Here is a 26,493-nt window from a genome sequence, read left to right on the forward strand (position 1 = left end):
TCGATGGAAAGGGCAACTTTGTGCTCTCACATAACCCATCCATAAGAGTGAAGAGGAGAAAGCTGAAATAATCTGTGCGTATGACACACTGAAGACCAATTTTATACAAAACAAAAGATTTAAGGAATTAGGAATAAGGACGGATCACTGATGCACGACTTCTTTTGATGTTTTCAGTTTGAATTTTTAATTTAGATAAGTCAGTTTTTTATCCCCTATACACTTACACACACATATATATATTATATATAATTTATTATATCATATATATAATATGATATATATATTATATTATATTATATTATATATATTATATATATATAACATATCTACATAAAAATTTAAATGTTTGTGCGTTTTTATAATGGGGTTTCATTTTGCCAATAGTATTGCTATTTGATCATTGCATAACAGATTCCTATTCAACATCACACCAAGGTCTTTAACTGCTTCCTTATTTGTGATTGTCTCGTTATTAGGTCCCCTATATGTACTATACAGCATTCCTTCTTCATCACCATAATTTATTGATTCAAATTTATCAGAGTTAAATACCATCCTATTTACCTCTGCCCATTCATATATTTTGTTTAGGTCTCTTTGTAGCGAGCTCCTATCTTCATCACAAGTAATTTCTCTACTTATTCTTGTGTCATCGGCGAAACTTCTCACTACCGAGTCCTTAACATTACTGTCTATGTCTGCAATCATAATAACAAACACCAATGCAGCTAACACTGTACCTTGTGGCACATCGGATATTACCTTAGCTTCATCTGATTTCTCATCCTTTGCAATAACTATCTGTTTTCTGTTGTGTAAAAATTCTTTTATCCATCTTCCTACTTTGTCCATAATATTATGTTTTCTAATTTTCTTTCCTAATATATGATGGTCTACCTTGTCAAAAGCTTTTGCAAAGTCTAGGTAAACCACATCTGTATCTTTTTCGTTTATCATATTTTTATATATGTTCTCATGGTGGACTAACAGTTGGGTTTGTGTACTTTTTCTGGGTAAAAAAATGTTATCCTATATTAAGAAAATGATTGTTCATTAAGTGTTTCATACACTTTCATAATATGTGATGTTAGATTCATAGGCCTATAATAACTTGCCTCTAGTCTTGATCCACTTTGAAAAATTAGGGGGTTTCCGGTTAAGTTAAGTTAATTGGCCTCGAGGTATTTATTTCTATTAATATATCTAACTACTTTCTTTAACACAAGGATGCCGTCTGGTTCGGCTGCTGATTCATTTTTAATTTCATTAATAGCAAAGACATTATCATCTTCATTAATATCTATGTCTGATAAATATTCACTATTTTCATCTCTTATATCTGCATCATTATCTTCATTTTCAATTTTAGGTGTAAATTCTCTCTCATATCTTTCTGCTATGTTACATATTTCCTTTTTTTCATTCGTTAATTGCCCTTCATTTCTTAGGGGCCTTTATCTACTCTTATTTTATTCGTCTTTTTCGCATATGTGTAAAATAGTTTGGAATTTTGCTAGATATTTTCTAGGGTCCTTTCTTTTAAGTCCCGTTTTTCATTTTCTTTTGATTGTATAATCTTTTGTTTTGCGTTTTCTATCTTACTTTTTAGTTCCATCATTTTCCATGTATTCTTTTCTTTTGCAATACCTTTTTTCCACTCTCTGATTTTCAGGAACAAGATCCTTCTGTCTCTTGGTATGCATGAGTGAGGTTTATTTTTCTTCTTCAGTATATATTTATCCACTATTTTCTCTGATATTTTATATAATATATCCATATTTACCTGTATATAATCACTTACGAATGTGTTTTCCCAGTCTTTGTTTAATACTTCATTTATTTCTGACCATTTTATATTCTTACTGTAGAAATTGTATTTTCCATATCCTTCCCAGTTTTTCATCTCTTGCTTATATCTGTTTTCACTTGCTTTTGGAATGGACGGTTAATTCTATGACATTATGGTCTGAAATACTCGTATTATAAACTATTATTTCTTTAACATAATTCACCTTGTTCACAAATACTAGGTCTAAAATGTTAACCTTTCTTGTTAGCAGGTGATTTATTTCCTGAATGTTAGGTTCTAGTAGCATATCTAATAGCTTTTCAAATTGCCTCTTATCATATGTGCTACTATTACTCTCTTTTTTTATATGTATAAATACAACCACAATCTCCTATTCGTTCTTTCCAATCTACAAAGGGAAGTTAGAGTCTCCGGATAGAAGTATAGTCCAGTCTTTGTGATTTTTACATATATCATCCAAATTGTCTATTATTATGTCAAACATTTTATGATTAGGGGGTCTGTATATTACGATGTTCACTAATTTTTCATATTCAAATTCTACCGCTATTAATTCACATTCTGTTACTATATCCTGCACAGACTTTTCTTTGATTTATATCTCCCCCATGTATCGCGGTTCCCCCTTGATTCCTATTTTCTCTAACTGATTTATAAGTTTGGAACCCCATTATCTGATCATCATTACCTGTCTGTTGGGAATACCAGGTTTCACTCATATTCAATTTATCTATTTTTTCAGTTTGGATTAGTTCTTCTAAGAACTCTATTTTTCTTTTTGAGTTACTCGAAACTAAACCCTGTGCATTCATTCTTCTAAGAACTCTACTTTTCTTTTTGAGTTACTCGAAACTAAACCCTGTGCATTCATCACGATGATGGTTTGCGTGTTATCCCCATTATCTTGTATTGGTAGTGATAAGGATTTTCCCATGTCTCTTTCCTGTTCTAATATGTTGTTCTTTTCTTCATTTCCAGAAATTTGGACATTAAAAAATCCAACTTATCCAGTATATTTGAACTTCCATCTTCATATTTATTCATTTTGTGTAGTATGTATCTACATTTATCGCCATATCTGCACCATCCCCTGGCATTGTAGATACAGTGCTTGTTTCTTGCTGTGTACCAAGATGCTGATGCCTCATATCGCGATGCTAACATTTCATAACACGGTGTTGACTTGTTTTTTTCCTTCATCTCATGTTCTTTGTTCCTTTCTTTATTTGCTCTATTTTTACTTTGATTTTTATTTTGTTATTTATTTTGATTTTTGTTTTTCGTGGCTACAGGATGCATATATCTACATTTTTTGTTGGACCTACATCCTTTTTCTTTTAAATTTTTGCGTATTATTTTATGTAAATCGCTGCATGCATCCTAATAGCAGTCTATATAAGCACAATTGCCATATATTTCATAATTGTGAGATATCTTGGGATACTTGAAGTAACATCTGTCACCGAATCTGCAATTCCCTCGTTTCAAAAGGGTGCAGACTGTGTCTTTCTTTTCTTTGAGTTCTTGCTCTTTCCCATCAGTATAAAGATTCGGGTACAATCTCTTTGGGATTTTATTTTGGGATACCATGTCGTAATTTATTTCATCGTATGTATTCTGCTGTATTATCTCATATGCAGTATCTATGTTTCTCTGCATCCATACTCTTGTCCTGTTCTTTGTTTTGATTATTTTTTTTCTATCTCTTCAAATACTAATGTGTCCTTTTTTTTTATTTTGCTGGACTTCTGCGCATATAGGATGAGTAGGTACGTGGCATGCATAGCATTTCCTGATCAGGTTTTGTGGATTTACAATGCTATACCACACATTACATAGATTACATGCTTTAGGCATTCGTTTTCCTATTTGCATCAATTAGTGTATTCACTATATTCACCTTATTAATTTTCTTTGTTGGAATCTGTTGATTGATGTAAATTTACTTGATACTCCATCAGTTATTTTCTTTTAGTTTTCTGCAGACTTGCTCCAGTTAGGAGAGAGAGAGAGAGAGAGAGAGAGAGAGAGAGAGAGAGAGAGAGAGAGTTGATTTTAGTGAGAAGAAAAAGGGAAAGAGACAAGTGATGGTTGGAGATAGGAAGAGAGTAAGAGAAAGGAGCTTTCTCTTTTCTTTCTTTTCCATTTAACCAGACTGAGCGAAAGCAACGCGTGGCCGGGTATATCATTTGAATACTGATTAGATTTCTAATGGAATAGCGTATGTCTATATGTGTGTATTCGACGTGATCTGTTTACAAGAATCTTGTCAAGCGAAATCAGAAAAGGTTGTTCGGTGGCCTTGATGAAGGTATCAATAAACCTTTTCTCAAGAATCTTCTTGCGGAAACATGGATGCAGGCTCCTAACCATTTTATTTATTTATTGTTTTTCCCTATATGGAGTTATTGGGGAATTCATTCGTTTTCAGAATTTCTCATAATTTGTGAATTTTGTAGTTAATTTCTGTATAGGTTGTTTTAAAGTATAATGGCCATGGGAGCCGGGGGCTAATGCCGTCGGTGCACCTTGTGAGATGCACTGTACACATTGCGTAAGGGTCTTTGTAGTGTCTCTTCGGCCCCTTTTTGCAACCCCTTTCATTTCTTTTCCTGTAACTCCTTTCATAGTCTCTCTCTTACTTTCCAGCCTCTCCTGACAGTTGGTTCACAAATGCAACAACTAAGTTTCCTCCTGTTACACCTTTAAAATCTGTTCACTCTTAAGTTCCCTTCCAGAGCTGAATGACTTCATTGGTCCAAGCGCTTAGCCTTTGTCATAAATTTTGTATTCCATTCATGCCATAGTATATATATATACCTCAAATGTATATACACATTCCATTGGGTCGTGAGTGGGAGTCTTCAGTTGCAGATTTTGTAGATAGCGTTAATTAGGAACGGTGAAGAGAAGACTGGCAAAACTTCTGAAAGAGCCTGGAAATATTTGAAACGAATGTGAATTAACATTTTTTAAGAGTTATAAGGGTAAAAGGAGGAATGAATGTAAGAGGAAGGAAAGAATGTTAGTGTGTATAGAGGAAGAATGGCAGCTGTTGAGTTACAGATTAATCAAAAGGAAATGTGATGGAATAGGTCAGGCAAGTAGTGAAAAGTAGTAATAAAATGCAGCACACAAGATAATTTACCTTCGAGTTACATCTCAACAAGAGGGAAGGTCTCCATGAAAACCTGTTGTTACATTAAATTACTTTATTTCACGCAGTTCGACCTGGGGATAATTGGCTATCAGAAAATGGAGACTTTTACACTTTATAAAAGCAAAGGGAAACCTTGGCTCGTAAATACGCTTGTGACTTTCTTGCAAACAATTTCAGAAGCAGGTGGCTTGCTTGTAGCAAGTTTGAATTAATGTTCTTCTAAGACAACCTCTCACAGGTAGGATGGTGTTAGAAACACGAGAGGACGAGATGTCACGTCTCTGAAAAAATAGATTTCCCAGAAATGGTCATAGCTCTCAAAGACTTTGTTGCAAACCTTCTCCACTGTCTTTGGTCCTTGCCGTGTACGCCAGAATTCACAACCCCAGGTTTTCTGTGGAGTCACTAGCGATAACATTGACCCTTGGTGTATATATAGAATTTATTAATCTCAGTATTACCTTAGTCAATCAATCTGTGTGTTCACAAGTAATGAGCATGTTTTTACTTGAGGAGTGGAATCTGTATGAGCACAATCTTCGAGAAACCGTGCTCCTTATCGCTAACTTTATGTCTCTCTATATCATGTAAGTATATGTAAGTGCATTAACAATACTGCGTATGCATTCATAGGCAGTCATACTACCAGTCTCCCCCTTAAACGGAAAGACAGACTTTTTTGTCCTTTGCCATATGCTATGAGATAAATGCAAATTTTGCTGTATATTTGAAAAACTTTTTAAACAATTACGGAAAGTAGGAAAAACAAAGTGCAGAGAAAGGAGACGGTGCTATGACCTTTGAAATTTCCTCTTACTTCCAGGGCTTGTAAAAACAATATATCTTCACTGTTTCTTTTATGATATTCTTTTTATCTTACTATTTCTATTGATGATACTCCGTATTATGTTCGTGTTATTTGTAATGTTGTCTCCATTTTTTTCTTTTCTTTTTATATTTTGGATACCAGAACACAATAGATATCGGAACAATAAAGACCATAACGGAAAACCGAAACAACCAAATAGGAGAACAGTCAATGATTGCAAACCTCCCCCAGAAGGGATTTGCATAATTACCCAAACACTCTTTCTGCAGCGTCTACCGGTTTTCTCTCGTGTGTGCAGAAATTAAAAAGCCCAAAGGCAACGAAAAAGAAGCTAAATTAAGCAATGGGAGGGTTAAATAAGGTTTGTCAATCAAACAGGTTGAAATTGCATACGAAAGTAAGATTGTATGTGGGCACTAGAAGAGGTGGAAGACTCAGACCTATTTGTGGGAGATAAGCACAGGAAAGACAGAGGTCCTTTACTTCACGCGGCGATGATGACTGTGATGATAACGAAAGTTTGATTATTATAATTACCAAAATACTCCACTTCATTAACACTTCCTTTAATCAAGTCCTTTAATCAAGTAGCAGGAAGTCACTGCTTTCTTTAAATACATTGTTTGGTGGTAATTGAGCAGGACGACCACAAATCCTGTTTGCACCAAAAGCTTATTTGTGCTCATCCTGTTTTTACGCGTTTGTTTTCTCATAACTGAACCATTCATTTGGTGACTAAGGAGTCCCCCAATGAATGGTGACATACTTTCGGTAGATACCGATAAAGATGTGTTGCTTTCATGGCTAATTTGTACCAAGATTCGTCATCTTCCGTTCTCCAGTCTCCACGTAATCAAGCCGAGAGAGGGAAATATCCCAAATGATGTACAGACAGACAGACAGACAACTCGACTGATGACAGCCATGCTGTAATGAAGAACAAAGTTATGGAAATATAAGGTGAAAGCAGCATTGTTAGTGAAAAAGTTCTGTGATCCCTTAGGTTATGATGCCAAATGCCCAGGTGATGAGTAGTTTATTATCATAAAATGAAAGCCAATAATCCGAGACTTAATGATCCGATGTGTAATGGGTGATTTTGAGAAATACTGATCATGAAAATAGAAGACCTGCAGCAGGGAACAAATATGGTACTCGCTTCTTAATAGTTTCTTACGAAGGAATTCCGTGGTACAGTCTTAATCAGACAAGTGCATTGGGGGACTGGTATTTCCGACGTGGGTCAGACCTGTCGATTACGAAAAGAAATGTGTGGGTTTTGTCGAGACCTAAGGACCTTACAAACAGACTTAAATTAAGAACAAGAAGCAAGGCCAAAATAAAACAGATTAATGGAAAAATTGTGAGCTATACAATGGTTTTTTGAGTGCACAGTTTGTTGAATTAGGAAATAACACTTGGACACTCAAATGGATCTATTATATTTTTCAGCACACGGCACCTAAATTGTTAGATAAGCTGTGCCAGGACCTACATTATACGAAAATTGGAAAAATTGAAGAAGAAAGGCAAAGGTTTAATTATTCAAAAACAGATATGACAAATTATATGTTTATCATGAAGACTGTGAACTATTAACTGGAAAATTAAAAATGTTCTTTATTAACCAAATGAGGGTCTGTGATAGATGGGCCTCCGGAAATCCATGCGAAACACCAAAATGAAAGTAAGGATTCCTTTTGCGATGCCAGAAATGTGGTTTCTGATTAGTTTCAAATTCAATCGTCCATTTATTTTCATCGTCCGTGACTGACTTTTCACTTATTGATTAACGATGTCTCCTTTGCCATTAGTTTATTCATTCATTTAATGATACTATTCATTCATTCATTTCTAAACAATTTCTTGTCTGATACACAGCATCTTTTCCATCTTATTCGAAAATCACAATTTTCTGTTATTAATTCAACCGAGCCTTTAATGCTACTCTCCGTAAGTGGTGGAGATAGAGCCGTCAGTGCTGCTCACACGGTTCACTGTAGGCATAAATTAAGGTTCTTCGGTGTGTCGCTTCGGCCCCTAGCTGCAACCCTTTTCATTCCTGTTATTATACCTCGGTTCATATAATCTTTCTTCCATCTTACTTTCCAGCCTCTCTTAACAATTGTATCACAGTGCAATTGCGAGGTTTTCTTCTTGTTACCACTTTTAAAAACCTCTTTGCTCTTAATTTCCATTTCAACGCCGAATGTCCTCATAGGCTCCTGCGCTTGGTCTTTTGACCAACTTTTATATTCCATTCCATGCCATTCATTGCTATTTTTCTGTTTATCCATTTGCGTGTTCCATTCCTGGTTTTGTCATTTCAGCCATTCAATTTTTTTTCTCTTGTAGAACATCAGCGAACAACAAGCCGTGGTACAACGCTTCCGACACGAACGAAATCAACGAAATCGCCAAGAAGGCCTATGAGGCCGTCCTCACCGTCACGGCCAGGACTCCATCTGGCGACCAATTCAAGAACTTCTCAACTCATGTGAGTACTCACACTGTGCGAGTCCCTCTAACGTCACTGGTAAACTGTGTCCTCTTCATACTCCTTATATTTGGCTGCTTGGTTAGAATTCAGCTGTCTTTGTGCTATCTGGGGCTTTACTTTAACCGTACGTGGAGTGTAGTGTTAGACCGTGGGTATAGTGGAGGTTCAGAGGCCTGATGTGGACTTCTTGTTTGTTTTGTAGGAATTATTTCGACAAATATTTTTACGCGCACCAACAGCAGTAGTGTATATAGTAATTAATAAGAATTTGAGTGGTAGTAGTATAGTAAATAGATTATTGTAACTTCTTTTGTTGAGGTAGCTGGTTAGCTTTACCGGCGTTTGGTGCACTCATTTCTTTGGTTGTAATTGTATGTTTTCAGCTGCATCATTCTCCAAAGATAAGTCTTTGTTCATTTACGGGAAATAACACCACAGCTGTTCCGTCACTCGTTATAACCTCTTCAAATTGTACTACGTTTCCTTATTGTTTTTTGATTAAGCTGGCTTTTATGCCGCATGGGCTCTTGTTCATATAGTAGTTGTAAGTCATCATGATGAGTAGGTGAAAAATTTAGGGGTATAAACGTGGTTTTGGTAATTGTGATTTATGATCGTTCCAGTGAAATGGTTATAAGATGAAAGGGTAATAGGCGAGGTTACAAACCTCTTTGATCCTTACTGTACCTGTCTGTAGTAGAGAAAGGGCGATAGAGAGTAGCGAGTTCTGGCAAGTAAGGGTAGGATATCCAGTAAGGGAAAATAAGATAATGTCGGGGAAAACTCTACGGATATTTATTACCGTATTTAACTTACTTAGACTGAAAAGGGTCTATGAAGGAAGAGGAAAAAGTGGCAAAGTAGAAGTATCAGCTTAAGCGGTAGTTAGAGTGTAGTTGAAAAAGTAGATCGTTGGACGGGAGACGGGCGAAAAAGGGGAAAGGAAAAGTTTATTGGGAGAAACAGGATAATTCTCAATCAAAGAGATTAACGATTATCCTAGTTGTATCGTGACCTCGCTGATTGAAGAACTCATCGGGGAGGGAAACGCCATATTTGTTGCTAGATTCGTCAAGCGGATCGTTTACTGTGTGATAGTCACATTTGGGTTTTCCTTTCACCATGCTAAAGGTTTTCACCAGGAACATGACAGAAGTCAAATGAGTTAGCGCAATACCTGGCCTAGTAGCGATCAGGTTTGAGGTTCGGTGACGGGTTGGCTGTAGGTTGATAAGAGAGGGAGAAAGATTAAGGTTCAGGTTGGAATAGATTGAGGGGAGAGGTTGAGGTGTTGGCTGCTCGAATTGAGTTCCTTTCCCGTGACAAGATACAGGCACTGTTTTAACCACTCGTTAGGTTGTTTCTACCCGTGGCTCTGGGTGTATCGTTGGTCTGTGTGTCGGTGCTATTACAGGATGTGGCCTAGGCTGGTTTGCTCTTGCTCTCAACTGTGCTATTCGGGATAATCGGGCACTGCATCGTTTAAACCATGCATGGTGACGTTCAGAACAGTTGGGTCACCTGGGTGTTGTTAGATTCACTTTTTTTCTGTTTATCCAGCATGGGCTCTAGAGTGTATTCCTGTGTTGGGAAGTATCCCCATATCCTAGACCATACTTTGCTCGGGACTGGTCCTCTGAAGGTGACAAGGAACTTCCTTGGAGGTACTTTGTAGTTGGTCAAACACCTCTCGACTTTCACAATCTGAGGAACTCTAGAAGAGGGTCCAAAGGGAGTATTGTTGGGTAATTGTAGGTGATGGCCTTGTCTAGCTTCTCATTGGGATTGAGTAGCTTGAAAGCCATGTTGGTCTTGAGGTCGACTCTAGCACGGGCTTTTGGAGTGATAGTGAAATTCTCCTCTGTGCTTCGACCGAGCAGAGGTGGTCATGCCTGGGTTGTTCTTCTGAAGAGCCATTACCGCAGTGTACCAGGTCCCATCCTTCAGCTGTGGTTAAAAAATCAGTTAATGTCCAAGAAGTGAAGGCTCGCTTTCATGATCATGACCAAATGCATTCCTGTTGTATTTAACTATTCACTGATGGATCAAAGACGTCAATTGGTGTTGGCTGTGCTGTTGTTCATGGTAATAGCTCATATGTGGACAGACTTTCTAATAATGCCTCTATTTTACAGCTGAATTAACTGCATTAGCCAAATCTCTTGAGATTGTTTCTGCTCTACAGGGTAATAATTTCACCATATACTCAAATTCTTATAAGTGCACTCATGGCCATTACATATAACCCTAAACATCCAATTATTCAATGTATTCAAGATGGATTGTATAGGCCTGCTTCCAAATTCAAATCAGTCCAATTTTGCTGGGTTCCTGCCCATGTAGGTATTGCTGGTAACGAAATTGCTGACCATGAAGCAAATGTCATTTCTAAAGAAAACATTCTCATCCACCACATCCCTGTTACCGACATGAAATGGACTATTCGTTCATATATATATATATAAAAAAAAATAAATGGCAAGCGCGTTGGTCGTCTCCCCTTCTGGCCAACAATAAAAAGTACAGGAAGATCAGACAAAGTATTGAACATTGGCCATCTGGATTCCAACAAAACCGTAGGCTAGAAGCTATATTATGTCATTTGAGAATGGCCATACTCGATTGACCCACCTGTTCCTTCTAGAAGGGGTAACTGCACCAGTCCGTATGCAATGACTAACCTCTTACTGTGGAACACATTATATTACAGTGCCATAGGTATTGTGTAGCACGGCAGAGACATGGGTTACTTTGCAGGGATATAGGAAAACTACTTGGTACCGGGTGTAGCAATTAATAACATTGTTGGATTACTCAGAGACATTAACCGTTTTAATGAAATTTAATATTATGATCCTCTTGGTACATGGCTAAGTGTAGTATATACACTTGAAGTTGTTTATATAAGCATGATTATGTGTATATGTATATGAGTGTATGGTATGTATGTATAATTTTTCTTATTCTTGTTTGCACATTCGAGATGCGAAGTTATAATTTTTATGGGGGATATCAGTTTTTACCATAGTTTTAAAATCACCTTTATTTGTTTAATCTATACATTCATCACCATAAATATTCACCTCAAACCAAATTCATTATAGCGCTGAATATTCCCTTGTTTTCCCGTGCTTGGCTTCAAGCCTAAATCTCACATTCCATTCCATTTCATTCCATTCCGGTGGGATTGAGTAGCTTGAAAGCCATATTGCTCTTGAGAAGGTCGACTCTAGCAACGGGTCTTTTGTTGGAGTAATAGTGAAATTCTCCTTTGTGCTTCGCCGAGCAGTGGTGGTAATGCTTGGGCTGTTCTGAAGAGCCTTTACCGCAGCGTACCATGTCCCTCCTTCAGCAAGAATCACTCGAAACTACGGCAGTGGAGGGTGCTCATTTGCGTCGGAGACTGCAGGAGGGAGGGGTAATAGTTGAGGGGCAGGGGGTTGAGAAGGAGGAGAAGTTTGCGAGGAAGAGGAGGAGGAGGGAGATGGCGAAGGGGAAGATGGGTGGGTTAGTTGTTCAGATGTTGCCCTGTCGCTGCCGGATCAATTCGTTTTTTGTTATGTCGGGTCAAGGTTTTGACTTCACTCTCACAACGATGTAAACTTCAAACCGTCGAGGATAGTGCAAAATACAGATGCTAAGGGCGAGTGATAAAGCCGTGAAACTGTCAAAACAGCACTAACCAAGGGGGGCTGGGGCCGGCTTTTATATGACATAAAACACACTGGGTGGTGTCTCAGTGCACGTTGGGAGTGCCCTCGATGGTTGATGCCCATATGAAGAGGGTTGATGCCCACTGCTCCGTGTGGCGGGAGACTCCCCTGGAAATCAGGTGACTCCAGCAATTCTTGACCAACAACGGGTTTCTGGACAAACTAATACAAGATGTAATAAGGAGAAATGAACAGTTTTACATCATTGAAACCAGAATAATAAAAATATCATCATTGATCATCGAACAGAATATAGCAAAAGATTTGTAGAAGAGGATGAGATCAGAGCATAATCCCCTTCGAACGGGTTCAAGTTCGCATCTATTGCAAGCCTCATTTAACTGCTTCCCTCGTAATGAGGGACAACACCCAGAATAAAAGAAAATAGTGCCAACGTCTTTTACCGCTTTATTTTCCCAGAGAGGCTGTGCCAGTCTTCCGAAAAAAACCTACGTTGGGCACACTTCTACAACGTTAAAATACGTCTACAGGCCCATCGTAATAATAGAGCCATCCACCAACGTTACGTTGATCATCACAACCGAAAACCGACGGCTCAGGAATCAGTGGAGAATACCAACATTATCCGTATAGAACAAAATTTCCAACGACCAATCATAGCAGAATCGGTCTGCATTTTATTATAAAGACCTTCCATGAACCGCCAACAGGAAGGAGAAAGATCGCTTCCATCTTGTAGGCGGACAGTAACATCTAATACCATTATAGTAAATAACTAAAATAATGGCAACAACACTTCTTGAACCATCTCTCCCGTACCCTTCATCCTTTCCCCGTAATCCTTATCCCCGCACCTGCATTTAAATCGGAACACGTGGTTTTTTGTTTTCTTTATAGTTTACTACTAAATAAAATTCTAGGTCATGTAAATAGTGTAATGTATTATTTTTGTATAACTTAAATTCCGTTAAAATCACTCTTTGTACTATTATTGTATTGTAATTCCGGCCGCACTATGTACTAAAACAAGAGAACGAAAAGAAAACGTAGCACACTTTAAAGAGGTGACGACTAGTGACGTAAACAGCTGTGGGGGTTATGTCCAGTAAATGAAATAGTTTTAATCTTCTTTTCCTTATCCATCATCTACATCCGGAAGAATGAAGAAGGTTTAGAAAGTATTGTGAAACTAATTCAAAGTTGATCAACAACCTAAAAGCATTGAATTCAATAGAATCTGTATACAATAAAAATGGTATACTTTATAGCTGCTATATATATATATATATATATATATATATATATATATATATATATATATATATATATATATAATATATATATATATAGTAGATATATACACGCATATACTTAAAGTATTATAAAATATAATTTACTAGCTTTAAAACAGAAGCTTTAGATCTCACACAAACAAAGACACAGGTTGGTTTGGTCTTGGTCTGTCACCTCGGTGGTCGCGAGTTCAATTCTCGGGCATTCCATTGAGGGGGTCAGAAAAGTGTATTTCTGGTGATAGAAGTAAAACACCATACATAAACAAACAAATACACATATATATTATAGTTTATGTATGTAGATCAAAGCTTCGGTTTTAAGCTAGTAAATTATATTTTTATAACTAGTATGCCTTATATATAAGTTAGAGAATTGTGGCTTTTAAAGTTGTTATATATATATATATATATATATATATATATATATATATATAATATATATATATCGTGTATGTATATATATATAAAATTACCAACCTTAACGCTACAGTCCCATATATATATATATATATATATATATATATATATATATATATATATATATATATATATATATATATATATATAATATATATATATATATAGATATGGGACTTGTAGCGTTAAGGTTGTTAATTTATATATATATATATACATACACGATATATATTATATATATATATATAATATATATATATATAATATATATATATATATATTATATATATATATATCGTGTATGTATATATATATAAAATTAAAATTACAACCTTAAACGCTACAAGTCCAGTATATATATATACTATATATATATATATATATATATGATATATATATATATATGTGTGTGTGTGTGTGTGTGTGTGTGTGTGTGTGTGTGTGTGTGTGTGTGTGTGTGTGTGTAATTTCAAGCTTGGTTTTAGCTAGTGAATTTATATATATATAGCATATATATATATATATATATATATAATATATATATATATATGTATATATATATATATATATATATATATATATATATATATATAGCTGTAAGGTAGACAATTGTATACTTATTATTATTATTATTATTATTATTATTATTATTATTATTATTATTATTATGGAAAACTCTCTATTGTTAGAGTATATATAATGTTCTAAAGGGTCCACTATAATACAAAGTGTTAAGAGTCCGTGTATAATTTTTAAGACTTTACAAAAAGCTTTCGAACCCTTCCCTGGGTTCATCTTCATTCCAAATGAATAATTAGTTACAACATGTACGGAGGTAAATTTAAAACGAGTCGTTGAAGATCGTTGACACTGGGTTGTTAGCTCGTTAATGGGCCAGGTAATGAAGAAAGAGGGCAGTTAATTCCAACTAGGTAATTTCCTCTCCCCTCCCCTACCAATCCTTCTGGCTGCAATTCTGTTGGATCACCGCAATGATTGTTGCAACGTTGTAGGAAGTCTTCAATCCGAGGTCGTAGATTGGTAACCAGACTCCCCTAGGGCAGCAGTTACCTGGACAGGGAGAGTCAAGGCAGAAGCAGCAGGAGAGGGAAAAACAGAGCCTGTCCTACAGTTAAAATCTTTTAAAAACATATTAATAATATAAAAATTAACAAATGGTCTTCGTTGACAAAAGACTTGTTTCCTTTGAATGATTCTCCTAAACTTATAGCAGCTCTACATTGTTACTTTTAAAGATAATGTTAGCCTCGTTCCAGTTGGGTCTATGGTCATTATTAAATAAAGAACAACTTGAAGTTAACTTGGGTATGGGTTTTTTGTACCGGCACAGACAAACTCGATGTACTAAACTCTATTAGTAGTATTGATTTGTTTAATTTTAAATACCCAGACGTTACTATAAATTTCTTAAAAGGTGCTATTCTGAATGATAATATAAATAAAAAGTCTATTAATGTATTACCAAAAAGGCACCAACTGGCACTAGTTTCCTTTAAAAGAAACAAAGAAATTATGATCATGAGAGCTGACAAAGGAGGAGCTATAGTAGTCACGAACACAAGTGATTATTTGGAGAAAGCATATGCCCTTTTAAATGATACCCAAACGTATCTCACCTTTTGGTCCCCGCCCACTGCCACCAAAATGCAACAAAAATTTAATAGAAAACTTTGAAAAATAGAAGCCAACTTTCTGATCCTCTGCACAAAGAATTAGACTTATCAAAAGTCTCTTCAAGATCCCCAAGTGTACCTTACTTTTATGGTGTACCTAAGGTTCACAAACCTGGGTGCCCACTCAGGCCTATTATTGCTGCTTGTGGTTCACCGCAAAACACATTAGCAGAGTGGTTGGTTCAGGTTCTAAGTCAGTATCTTGGCATGTTCTCAAGTGCTCATTTACAGCATTCATTCCAGTTTATACAGCGGGTCAAAGATAGTAATTGGGTAGATGGGAAGATGGTTGCATTTAGATGTTACGGCATTATTTATCAACGTTCCATTAGATTATGTGATCACAAAGTTACAGGAAGAACATGATCAAGGTAATGTGATTTTTCCCATTCCCGCGGAGCAGTATTTCTCCGTAATCAGATTGTCTCTCGTCCACTGTATTTCAGTTCAATAATCAGCGATTTGCTCAAAAAGAAGTTGTAGCCATGGGTTCTCCTCTGTACCCTGTCCTCGCTAACATTTCCATGGAGTTTGTGGAAAAAGAAATTTTAAACAGGTGTGATGAAGAAACGAAACCAGTGTTATGGGTGAGATATGTAGATGGCATTTTTATTATTTTTAAAGGTTCTGATGAAAAGCTAAAGAAACTAGTAGAAAAAGCGAATAGCCTTTTACCATCAATTAAGTTCCAACAGAAGTAGAAGTTGATTTTAAATTACCTTTTTTAGATGCTCTTGTGTTCAGGGACTGTAATAGCCAGAGGTTCAAATTTTCCGTTTACTGGAAATCTACCAATTCTGAGAGTTATGTCCACCTTTATTCTTTTCACTCAAAAGAAATAAAAAGTAATGATATTATGAATTTTGCTTTATGCGCATTCAGAATTTGCGACCCTGAATATATAGACGGTGAACTTAAACACATCACAGCTACTTTTAGAAGTCTTAGATATCCTCCTCACTTCATTGAGAAAGCAATTTCGCGAGCAAGGAAGTCGTTCTATGGACTCAAGAGATAATACCAAGGAAAAACCAAAAAGATATGTGTCCCTTCCCTTCAATCCAGAAGTGAAGAATATAAACAAAAGTCAGAAGGAAACTAAAATTGTGTTCAAATATGAAAATACAATAAGACGCACCCTCGTAAGAAACAATAACAATGATAAAATATCCATAGTCCCAGGCGTTTACAAACTACCGTGTATGGATTGTAATAGTATGTATTTTGGCGAGAGTGGATGGGGACTAGATATATGTTTGGGCGAACATAAGCGAGCCTATGAACTACTCACAAAACAGCGCAATAGTAGCACATGCATTCAGGAATGATCATAGACCCAACTGGAACGAGGCTAAAATTATCTTTAAAGTAACAATGTAAATTTCAAACGACTAGTTGAGGGAGCTGCTATAAGTTTAGGAGAATCATTCAAAGGAAACAAGTCTTTTGTCAACGAAGACCCATTTGTTAATTTTATATTACTAGTATTTTTTGGTTTTTAAAAGATTTTAACTGTAGGACAGGCTCTGTTTTTCCCTCTCCTGATGCTGCTTCTGCCTTGACTCTCCCTGTCCAGGTAACCGCTGCCCTAGGGGAGTCTGGTTACGGTGCCCAATCTACGCCCTCGGATGAAGGACTTCCTGCAACGTTTGCAACAACCATTGCGGAGATCCAACAGAATTGCAGCCAGAAGGATTGATAGGGGAGACGAAATCACCTAGTTAGAGTTAACTGCCCTCTTTCTTTATCACCTGGCCCATTAAAGAGCTGAAGATGACCCAGGGAAGAGTTCGAAAGCTTTATGTAAAGTCTTAAAAATTATACACGGACTCAACACTTTGTATTATTGTGGACCCTTTAGAACATTATTATTATTATTAGTATAGTAGTAGTAGTAAGTAGTGTAGTAGTAGTAGTAGTAGTAGTAGTAGTAGTAGTAGTAGTATAGTAGTAAGATGAAACGTTCATATGGAACCATCCTATATTATATATATATATACATATAAACTCATATAAATACATACAAATAAAATTTGTACAGCTGACTCTTTGAATTCTATCCTATATCAACGGATTCATGTGAGTTAGACATAGTGCTAAACGGCTCTCTCTCTCATACAAGCGAAGGTTGTCTGGGGAAAACTTTATCCTTTTTTCGGTAATAAATTCAATTACAGGATGAATAATGGTTCCTGGATCCGTTATGATAAGGCCGGATTCGACGTCGTGTGTCCGGACACATCCACCGCCCATGCCCCTATCTTCGTGGCAGCCGATGGTTGTACGGGGACATCTACAAATTATACCGTCAGAGGGGTCAACACGATAATACGTGAGAAGGCGTATTTCGCGAACTACACGTGGGCAACAACGATCATCCCATCACTACCTCTCCCATACAACGCGCGAGTAGCTCATCGTCTGACGCAACTGGCTGAGATGACCCACGCGTCATCGACTTATGCAGGTGGAGAAAATCTTCGCTACTACATTCTGCTAGCCGTGTTCAGCGTGACGGCCATATTGGTTATCGCCGTCAACATCTTTGCTTGGCGTAGGCTGAGGCGTAAACAGAAGGATCTCCAAGGAAACGTACTGGCCCGTCTGGATGACGTACCCGTTAAACTCAAGTCGTTTGCGTTTAGGGCCGCCTGAACCTGGCCACTTCAGTTCGTGCCTAGGGAATTGTCTGGAATTGTGTTGTGTGAAAAGCGGTCCGTATGCTGGCAACAATGTAGGACAAGAAAGACTCACGCCTTTGCATTTGAACAGTTAAAGTACTCCAGGGCGCCTAATAAATCATTATAGCCTAATATTATACATTAATATATTCCTAAAGGTATTTTTCGGGCACCTAATAAAATATCAGCCCTATATATTGAATTTCTGCAGAATTACATTGTTATACTATTATACAATTATATTTATCTATTATAAAGAGTGACAAGTACTCTTTAACTATTATCCATGATCATGCTATAATCATTATTTAGTAACCATTATTCTTAATCAGGTTACCTGTTATCATATTAATCATGTATACATGTTTTGATTTTTACCATTCTATTGTTTTGGGTACATAATCATTATTATTACAACATGGATCTATATTTTCCATGCATTTATCGTTGTTTATGAATATGTCAACAAGGGTATGTAACAGAACCTTTTGTGCATTTAATCAACTTAGTATGTTACGAGCACGCTCCTATGAACAATGTTTAAAGTAATTTTTTTTTGTTATTCAAGGCTTGAATAGGTAGCAGACCGAGCCTAATGTAAGAATTACATTATATATATAAACCAGTGACCTGGGGTCATGGCATTAGGAGGGTTCTACGTGACCCCAAAAGCAGACCTTTAGATTACGCTATGCACTGTCTGCAGTAGCCTGATCTAGCTCTAAGCTTGTCAACATTTTTTTGTTATGATAACTTTGCACAACAACTTCCATGGGAAGCGGTTGACCTGTTAACCTACGCCGGAAACTTGTAACTTCCGAGCCGGCAGACTACGTAGTGGTTTTTTTTATAGAATTGCTTAGATAGCTAATGTTCCGCTATCGACGCGATGCTTTAGAATGGCAGTTCCAAGCCAAATCTCAAACATATCGGTCGTCCGACCGAGCTGCATCTCCTAGTATGGAGTTACAGAATAAAGTTGTTAACTTGTGCAACTAGCCTGTTTGAATCATCTCCTCTAGACAAGAAAGAACCTCTCTACTAAGATATCCAAGGGAGATGAGAGGAACCAAACATTACTTACGGATAACAGCCGTAAGGAAAAAAACAAAAAGTCTATCGCCAAGCGATAAGACATTAGACATATACGTACAATACATACATCACATACATATAACATACATACACATAGTAAAATTGTGCTAATGAAAAAGAAAGGAAAAACGTTTTCGTGGAGAAAGACGAGGATGAAGCCGAAAAATATTTGGTCTTACAGAAGAGTCCCTCAGTTGGGAAACTTAACTTCGTAACATTCTGGTGAAACGTCTGGGTTAAACTGCTTAGGAAGGAAGTACTCGTCGTATTGGCGCACACGTGAAATTCCCAAGGGGGGAGGGAAGGAGGGAGGGAGGGATAAGGGGCCAGTTAGCGTTTTCTTAAGGGAAAAAACGAACTTGAAGGAAACGGTCACTGTGTGAGAGACTGATGGTTGAAAGGTTGGGTTTTGGAAGCTTGTAGTTCTAGCTTGTGCGAAAGTATCACAAATAGGAAAAAGGTTTTAGAGAGTACTGAATTAAAAAGATAAAACGAGCTCCGTAATGGGACCTTTAGTTATTTAATACAATGAGGAGGAAAAGTTGATAATCAAGTAGAAAATTGCGGTAAAAATTCATATGTTTTTCCAACTTCCTTTAAGTGGAATACCTATTGAAAACTTATAGAATTTGGGTCTCAAATAAATAGTTTGGTCATGGGTTGCGGATTACAAGTTCATCATTAAAGGCAACGTGTTAAGCACTTATAATTAAAATACAAAGTTACTGGGAGTTGAATTGCCGATCCATCATTGACCACAACTTTGCCAATTCCCACCCGTAGAGGGGAAAAACAAGGTAAATCATGTTGCACTAGACACAGTGATACATGAATGAGCTGATGGAAAACCGATGTTAAGAGTTCCAGAGCCTAAATTGATATAAGAATTTGAGAAGGGGCGAATACGCACCAAATCTCGTAGCCGGTGATACTCGAACCAAAACTTAAGGAAATCCGATAAAGGTAGGGATTCCAGTAATGCGCTAAGTGGAAAAGGATCAGAAGCAGACATCCACATGAGAGAACAGTATTCCAGTAAAGGAAGTACAAATGGCCCAAAACAGGTTGCATTTATTTTAGCACTGTTATAGATATATAAGGCCTTACGAATAATACCTAACTTTCGTGCGGCATTTGCTGAAACTTTCAAAAAATGCTGGAAGTTAGATGTTATTCAAAAGTCATATGAGTCCAAAGTTACACCCAGAAGAGTTAACTCTTCAGAGTCACGCAGCAAAGTTCCATGTAAGTCGTTTGATGTTTGATTAACCTAAATTTCTCCTTCGCCATCTTTCGTCAAGACTAACACGGCCGACATTTTAATCACAGATTCTGTCATTTGAGCTTCAATTACAGTTTTTATATAAAACTTACAGTACCAAGCTACTTTTTATATACTTGTATGGATAAAAATATTCCAAGCTTTTTTTCGAATACAAAAATAACGACACAGTAAAGTGATGGCTGTGTAAAATAAAAGACGGCACAATTATACTTTCTGATAAGCCAATGTAATTTTTTCATATATATATCATTTTGTATATATACATATATATATATATATATATATATATATATATATTATATTTTATTTATTTATATATATATATATTAGATATTTGGGTACGAAATGTCATGATTTAACGAGATTTCCCTATATGCGCTTTAGAAATTTTTGAAAGTTTTGTGGGAAACTAGCATTTATGTCATCTTTAAACGCTACAAGAAGTTACATGAAAAATTCAGGAATTCTTTTCCAACTGGAGTATTTATACGGCCTGGTTCATCTATTTTGTTTATTTTACTAGATATATCTGGAAATATTTATCTCCTGATTCATAAATCTCTGTTTCTGTCCGTCTCGTATATTGAGAAATTGTATCGGCTTTTAGCTTTCCTCGCTGCAGATAACACTAATCCAATCTGGCCTTTTACACGTCGCATTTTCTGGCTTCTTTTACCTTAATTTTTGTGTTTATTTTTCCTTTTGTCTTTGCGAAGTGATTTGGTGGCAGAAGTTTTCGTTAATTTTTGCTGCAGGTCACGCGCCGAGGCACTTATTTTTCGCGAGGGCAAAATCCAAACTTTCCTGCTTTACGGCTGAGGGGCTTTTCTTATTTTAGATCAGATACAAGTACACAACCACGTACGCACCTCATATACATTATACTAGTGTGTGGATTTGTGGATTACTTACCAGGTGTGAACGAGAGAAAATGGGAGAATCTAGAAGGGAAAATTATTTCCATAAATTTTGCTAAATAAAAAATTTGGAAGGTTGAGAAGTGTAAAGACAAGAAGACGTTGCGTAAAAGTTTACTTTCGCGAAAAAAATATTTCGAAAGTTTTCACTGTGCTTAGCTTGGTGAAACGTGTACAGTCAGGTTCAAAAGTCCGTCGGCAAACTCTGGTTATCATTTTAACGTACATGGATGGTGAAGCCACCACCAGGGTGAACATAGAGTGGCCATTCTTCACTCTTCCCAGTTGAAATGGCTAGACGCTAGAGTAAAGAGAAGATGGGTAGAGTAAAGAGAAGAGGACAAGTCGGGTTTAACATATGATAATTATGATATTTTGCCCACTTCTCTATGACAAATGCAGTGATAATCATTCCACACATTTTGTAGAGCTTGAAACTATATAATTATATATATAATACTAGCATAATGAAACGTTAATTTGGGATTATGTAAAACAAGTGGAATGCAGATTTTCTTACCTCATGTTGAGTAAAATCAATTCTACTTAAGTTTATTTACCATTATCATACTATCATTTGTATTGCCAATTTTATTTTTATCTTCTCCATTCTCTTTGTTTTTTCTTCAAAGACAAAATAACATCCTAGGTTTATCAGGAGAGAGAGAGAGAGAGAGAGAGAGAGAGAGAGAGAGAGAGAGAGAGAGAGATCGTCAAGAAGACAGTTGTCTGCAATGAAGTAGACTTAGGTGTATTAAGTAGCCACCTGTCATTTAACGTCCATGTATAACAGTCCTGCGTAATACACTTGGCAGTTTGCTCTTATGCCTATTACGAAATTATTTAAATGTATAAATCATAATTTCTATAGAACATAATTATGATCACATCCATTTGTAAAGTGATTATCATTTATGTTGTTTTGCATAAATGCTGTTTTAGGCTGTATCCTTTATAGTTCTATCATAGTAGTCTGCATTATCACTGCTAACACTTATTCATTACATAAAACTTTTCATTCTCACAAATGTGCAGATGTTATTGTTTCAGTGAATCCGTTACTCGGCCCATCCACACCCTCGTGTATTTATTTGCCCGACGGCTAAAACTTGCCAAGTCAAAAATGGAGAATCAAAAATGGAAAATGCTGAAGAACGACAATAATTGTCCTCACTTAAAGCACTTCAAAACTAAAATAATATTCAAAATAGAAAAAAAACGTGAAAAGGTAATCTAATATAAAATTTATCTATATGAATGAATTAGTTCTCTTATTAGACGTCTGAAATTAAACATACATGTAATTATGCAACGTAATTCTAATAAAGAAACTTAAACGAATAGGTGATTCAACAACTTCACCCAACGGTGATCAGACGCTGCCCTATTTCACGCTGGATAGGCCGCCAAAGTCTGGCCACAGTACTTCACTCCACAGACAAGAACTTCTACTGAACTCTCTCTCTCTCTCTTCTCTCTACATGCCTCTGTCTTTCTAGATCCTCCTCCTCCTCCTCCCCTTCCTACTACTACTACTACTGATAGGAGTGCTGCTGCTACAGTGCTAAAAATTACCGTAATAGAAATAATGACAAGAATGGAGAAGATAAAAACTACATTCCTAATGCAAATCTGAGCAAGAATGAACAGGTTTAAAGTAGAACAGAGTTAACTAGACGATGCCATATTTAACATGTGGCAAGAAAATCTGCATTTCATTTGTTTTACCTAATCCCAAACTAGCGTTTCATTATGTTAGTGTTATATAAATGATTATTAAAGCACTACATCTGTATATGTCAACCCTGTGGATCTATCCAACCACTAGAAATGGGTGGAATGATTATCATTGCATATGGCATAAAGGAATGGACAAAATATAATTATCACAAGTTAAAACTGGCTTCCTCCTTTCTTTACCCTTTTCAAGTTTCCAACTGGGAACACACTTAAGTTCACCCTGGTGGTGGAGAGACTAGCGCCATCTATGTACCGTTAAAATGATGACCAGAGTGTCGACGGACTTTTGGACTTCAGTAATGAGTATAAATTTCACAAGTTCTGGATTGAAAGAGCTATGAGGTTCAAGGACGCATATGAGGCATAAGTTACTGGGACAATGTTTTTAGAGGGCATCTTTGACAATAATGAGCTATTTACTAGGAATGGATGATTTTTTGACAGTTTTGTGGTTATACAGTAGTTAAAGGATGAACAACAATGACCTATGGTAAACGTTTACATAGAAATATAGGGCATAAAAATTAAATAGATTTAAATGTAGAGACAACAACAAAACAACACCTTTTGAGAGTTGTTTAACCCTTGGGAGAGCCAGAGAGTGACGGACGAACTCTTCCTCTAAACTCTAAAGTCAACCAATCTCTCTCTCTCTCTCTCTCTCTCTCTCTCTCTCTCTCTCTCTCTCTCTCTCTCTCTCCTTCAGAACAATGTCAACCATCATTATTGTACAATATTGAACTTTAATTAGTGGTGCTCTTGATGTTGTAAGCCGAAAGCCATCAACGAGCTGTGGCATGGGCTGTGCAGGTATGAAGCTACATGCTTAGTGCTGATATTGGGATTGTACATATATATACATATATATATATATATATATATATATATATATATATATATATATATATATATATATATATTATTATATATATATATATATTATATATATTATATATATATATATAAAATTAGGTGTGTATGATGTAATTGTTATAACGAGAATGCCCTCTTTGCACTTTTTGGATATACTTGTCACTACAAAGCATGAGATCCAGATGCAAGAATGTGAAGTAATGCTGATATCCGTAATAGGATTTGAAAGGTCAGGTAGACAACGTGATCTCGCCCTGATACTGGATGCGGGTTCGAATCCTAGCACGGACACTAGAATTGCTTTATATTCTTGCGTCTGGATCTCAGATTTTGTAGTTAAAAGCGTATCCAAAAAAATTAGAAGAATTCGCGAAGTTAAGAGGGCATTGTCATTACAGCGAATTATATTATATATACGAGTATATCTTATCTATTTATCTATCTATCTATCTATATATATATATATATATATATATATATATATATATATATATATGTATATATATATGTAATATATATATATATATATATATATATATATATAATATTATATAAAATGTGTATGTGCGCGCGCGCGTATATATATGTAGTAGGTAGATATATATGTCTATATATTAGTAGGAATGGCATGGCAGATATGGAAAGTTGTTAGTCACAGGTTGGAGCAGAAACACACTCTTGCCCCATTGACCTATCAGCTGGTACATTGATGATCCTGGAAGGTTATCCGACGGTCACTGGGGTGCTTCAGGATAGCATGAGTAATTCTTCAAGTTTTGTAGTAATCAGCGGCTTTATATCTTAAATATATAAAGCCTCGAGAACGCCGAGACGGATAGGGCTTCTTCGTGGTTCAGTATTTCCTCTCCTACTGGTAGCATATCACTATGGAGACGGTGCGCAAGCTGCTTCCACTCGTACCTCGTGATTTCCCCGACCTCAAGTTATTGGTCAGTCTCCTCGACAGACAAGAGTCTCAGTCTCTGTCTGTCTCTCTCTGAAGACGAAGTGGAATCTTCAACCTATCCACGAATTGATGACACAGTCCCGGTATATGTAGCTTGGCGAGTCCCGCATTTCTCACTTTGGCAATTGTCTTTGATATATTAAGTTATTTGTGTGGAACTCGACTGTTCGGGTGCCTCGGTATTCTGGGGAAGGTGATGTGACAGTATTTTTTGACTCGGTACTATACGACGTTGTATACCCGATGTACTGCCAGTACGTAGGATGAATATTTGAGGTTAGGATGTCTTGATGATGCATTGGTACTCTTCGTAGACCCTCATCATTTGGGTTTTATAATAAAAGGTTATCTTCCCTTTATCTTCGTTGATTTGAATTCCCGTTCAAATGGTAGCTCTACCATCAGTCCATAATCACCTTGGCAATTCCCTCGACTGTTGTGTCGAGGAAGCCACTTTCCACAAGTGGCCCGCTCGAGTTCGTTAAGGTTAGAAGATTCATTTCTGTATTAGGAGGCGGCGCGCCTTGTGTTTACGCTAATAGATTCCAGGTAGCAGCCCAGGCATTTCCTGACACTTGAGACATTGCCCCGTTGTCTTTTCGTTAGGTAAGAAGGATGTCAAGAAAGGGAAGTGGGATGTTATTGCCACCTCTGTCACGAAATGCAGACCAGACTTCAAGCTTCCTACAGTGAGATGACTAAGACTTGTCTTTTGAGGGGACCGGCCAACTTACGTCTCAGTAGAGAACTATTATGGGGTATATATATATAGTGTATATAATATATATATATACATAGATAGTCTATTTCCATATTGTTATAATATATTATATATATATATATATATATATATATAATTATATATATATTATCTGTTTATTTATTATTATATTTTTTTATTTCTTTTCTTCTGACTCACATCGGAACCGAACCCCGGTCTTTCGAGTGAGAGTCCAGGGCATTAGCAATTCAGACACAAAGGTCATAATGCCATGGAGTCTATGGGTTTGGTTCTGTTGTGATTAAAAAATTTATTTCCGTGAAACACGTTTCCAACGACTCAAGTCGACGGTAACCACTAAGCTTAATGCCGAATCTGCCTTACTTAGTTACCCATCGAGAAGCGGGATGGGAGATTGTACTTAGCCTTCGGCATCAACCCACGGCAGATTCGGCATTCCCGAAGTAGCGTGGATTCGATATTATAGGACATTTGTAGCTTAATGATTGTATATAAATGATAGTGTGATGAAAATTTCATATATGTAGATAGCGATGTATGTATGTATATGTGTGCGTATATAAGCAAATGAAGAAATCAGTCATTGAGCCCGGTGACGTAACCTTAAACACAGCCGTCAGGTGAGCCATCTCTTTGACTGATGTCTTGCCGAAGGGTCCGGGATTTGCATACCGTAAACCGGCGCCGATGAAAAATGTTGCATTTAAGTCTAGTCTCAAATTCTCTGAAGCCGTAAAAGGACCTTACATTATTTTTTGTATGTATTATACATTTTTCCCTTCGATATTTCTTTGATAAATAGATGTTATCC

At 36.5% G+C, this 26,493-nt stretch overlaps 1 protein-coding gene across 1 annotated transcript in view; it reads left to right on the top strand.

The window, feature by feature from the left end:
* LOC135218929 (uncharacterized) overlaps positions 1-26,493 on the top strand; it is an 881,184-nt gene that overhangs the window by 782,879 nt on the left and 71,812 nt on the right. The window contains exon 6 of the mRNA XM_064255370.1: positions 8,158-8,299. Within this exon, the coding sequence (XP_064111440.1) occupies positions 8,158-8,299 (142 nt within the window). The remainder of the gene's footprint in view (positions 1-8,157; positions 8,300-26,493) is intronic.

Source organism: Macrobrachium nipponense, chromosome 1, assembly GCF_015104395.2.
Source record: "Macrobrachium nipponense isolate FS-2020 chromosome 1, ASM1510439v2, whole genome shotgun sequence".
Taxonomy (NCBI): Eukaryota; Metazoa; Arthropoda; class Malacostraca; order Decapoda; family Palaemonidae; genus Macrobrachium; species Macrobrachium nipponense.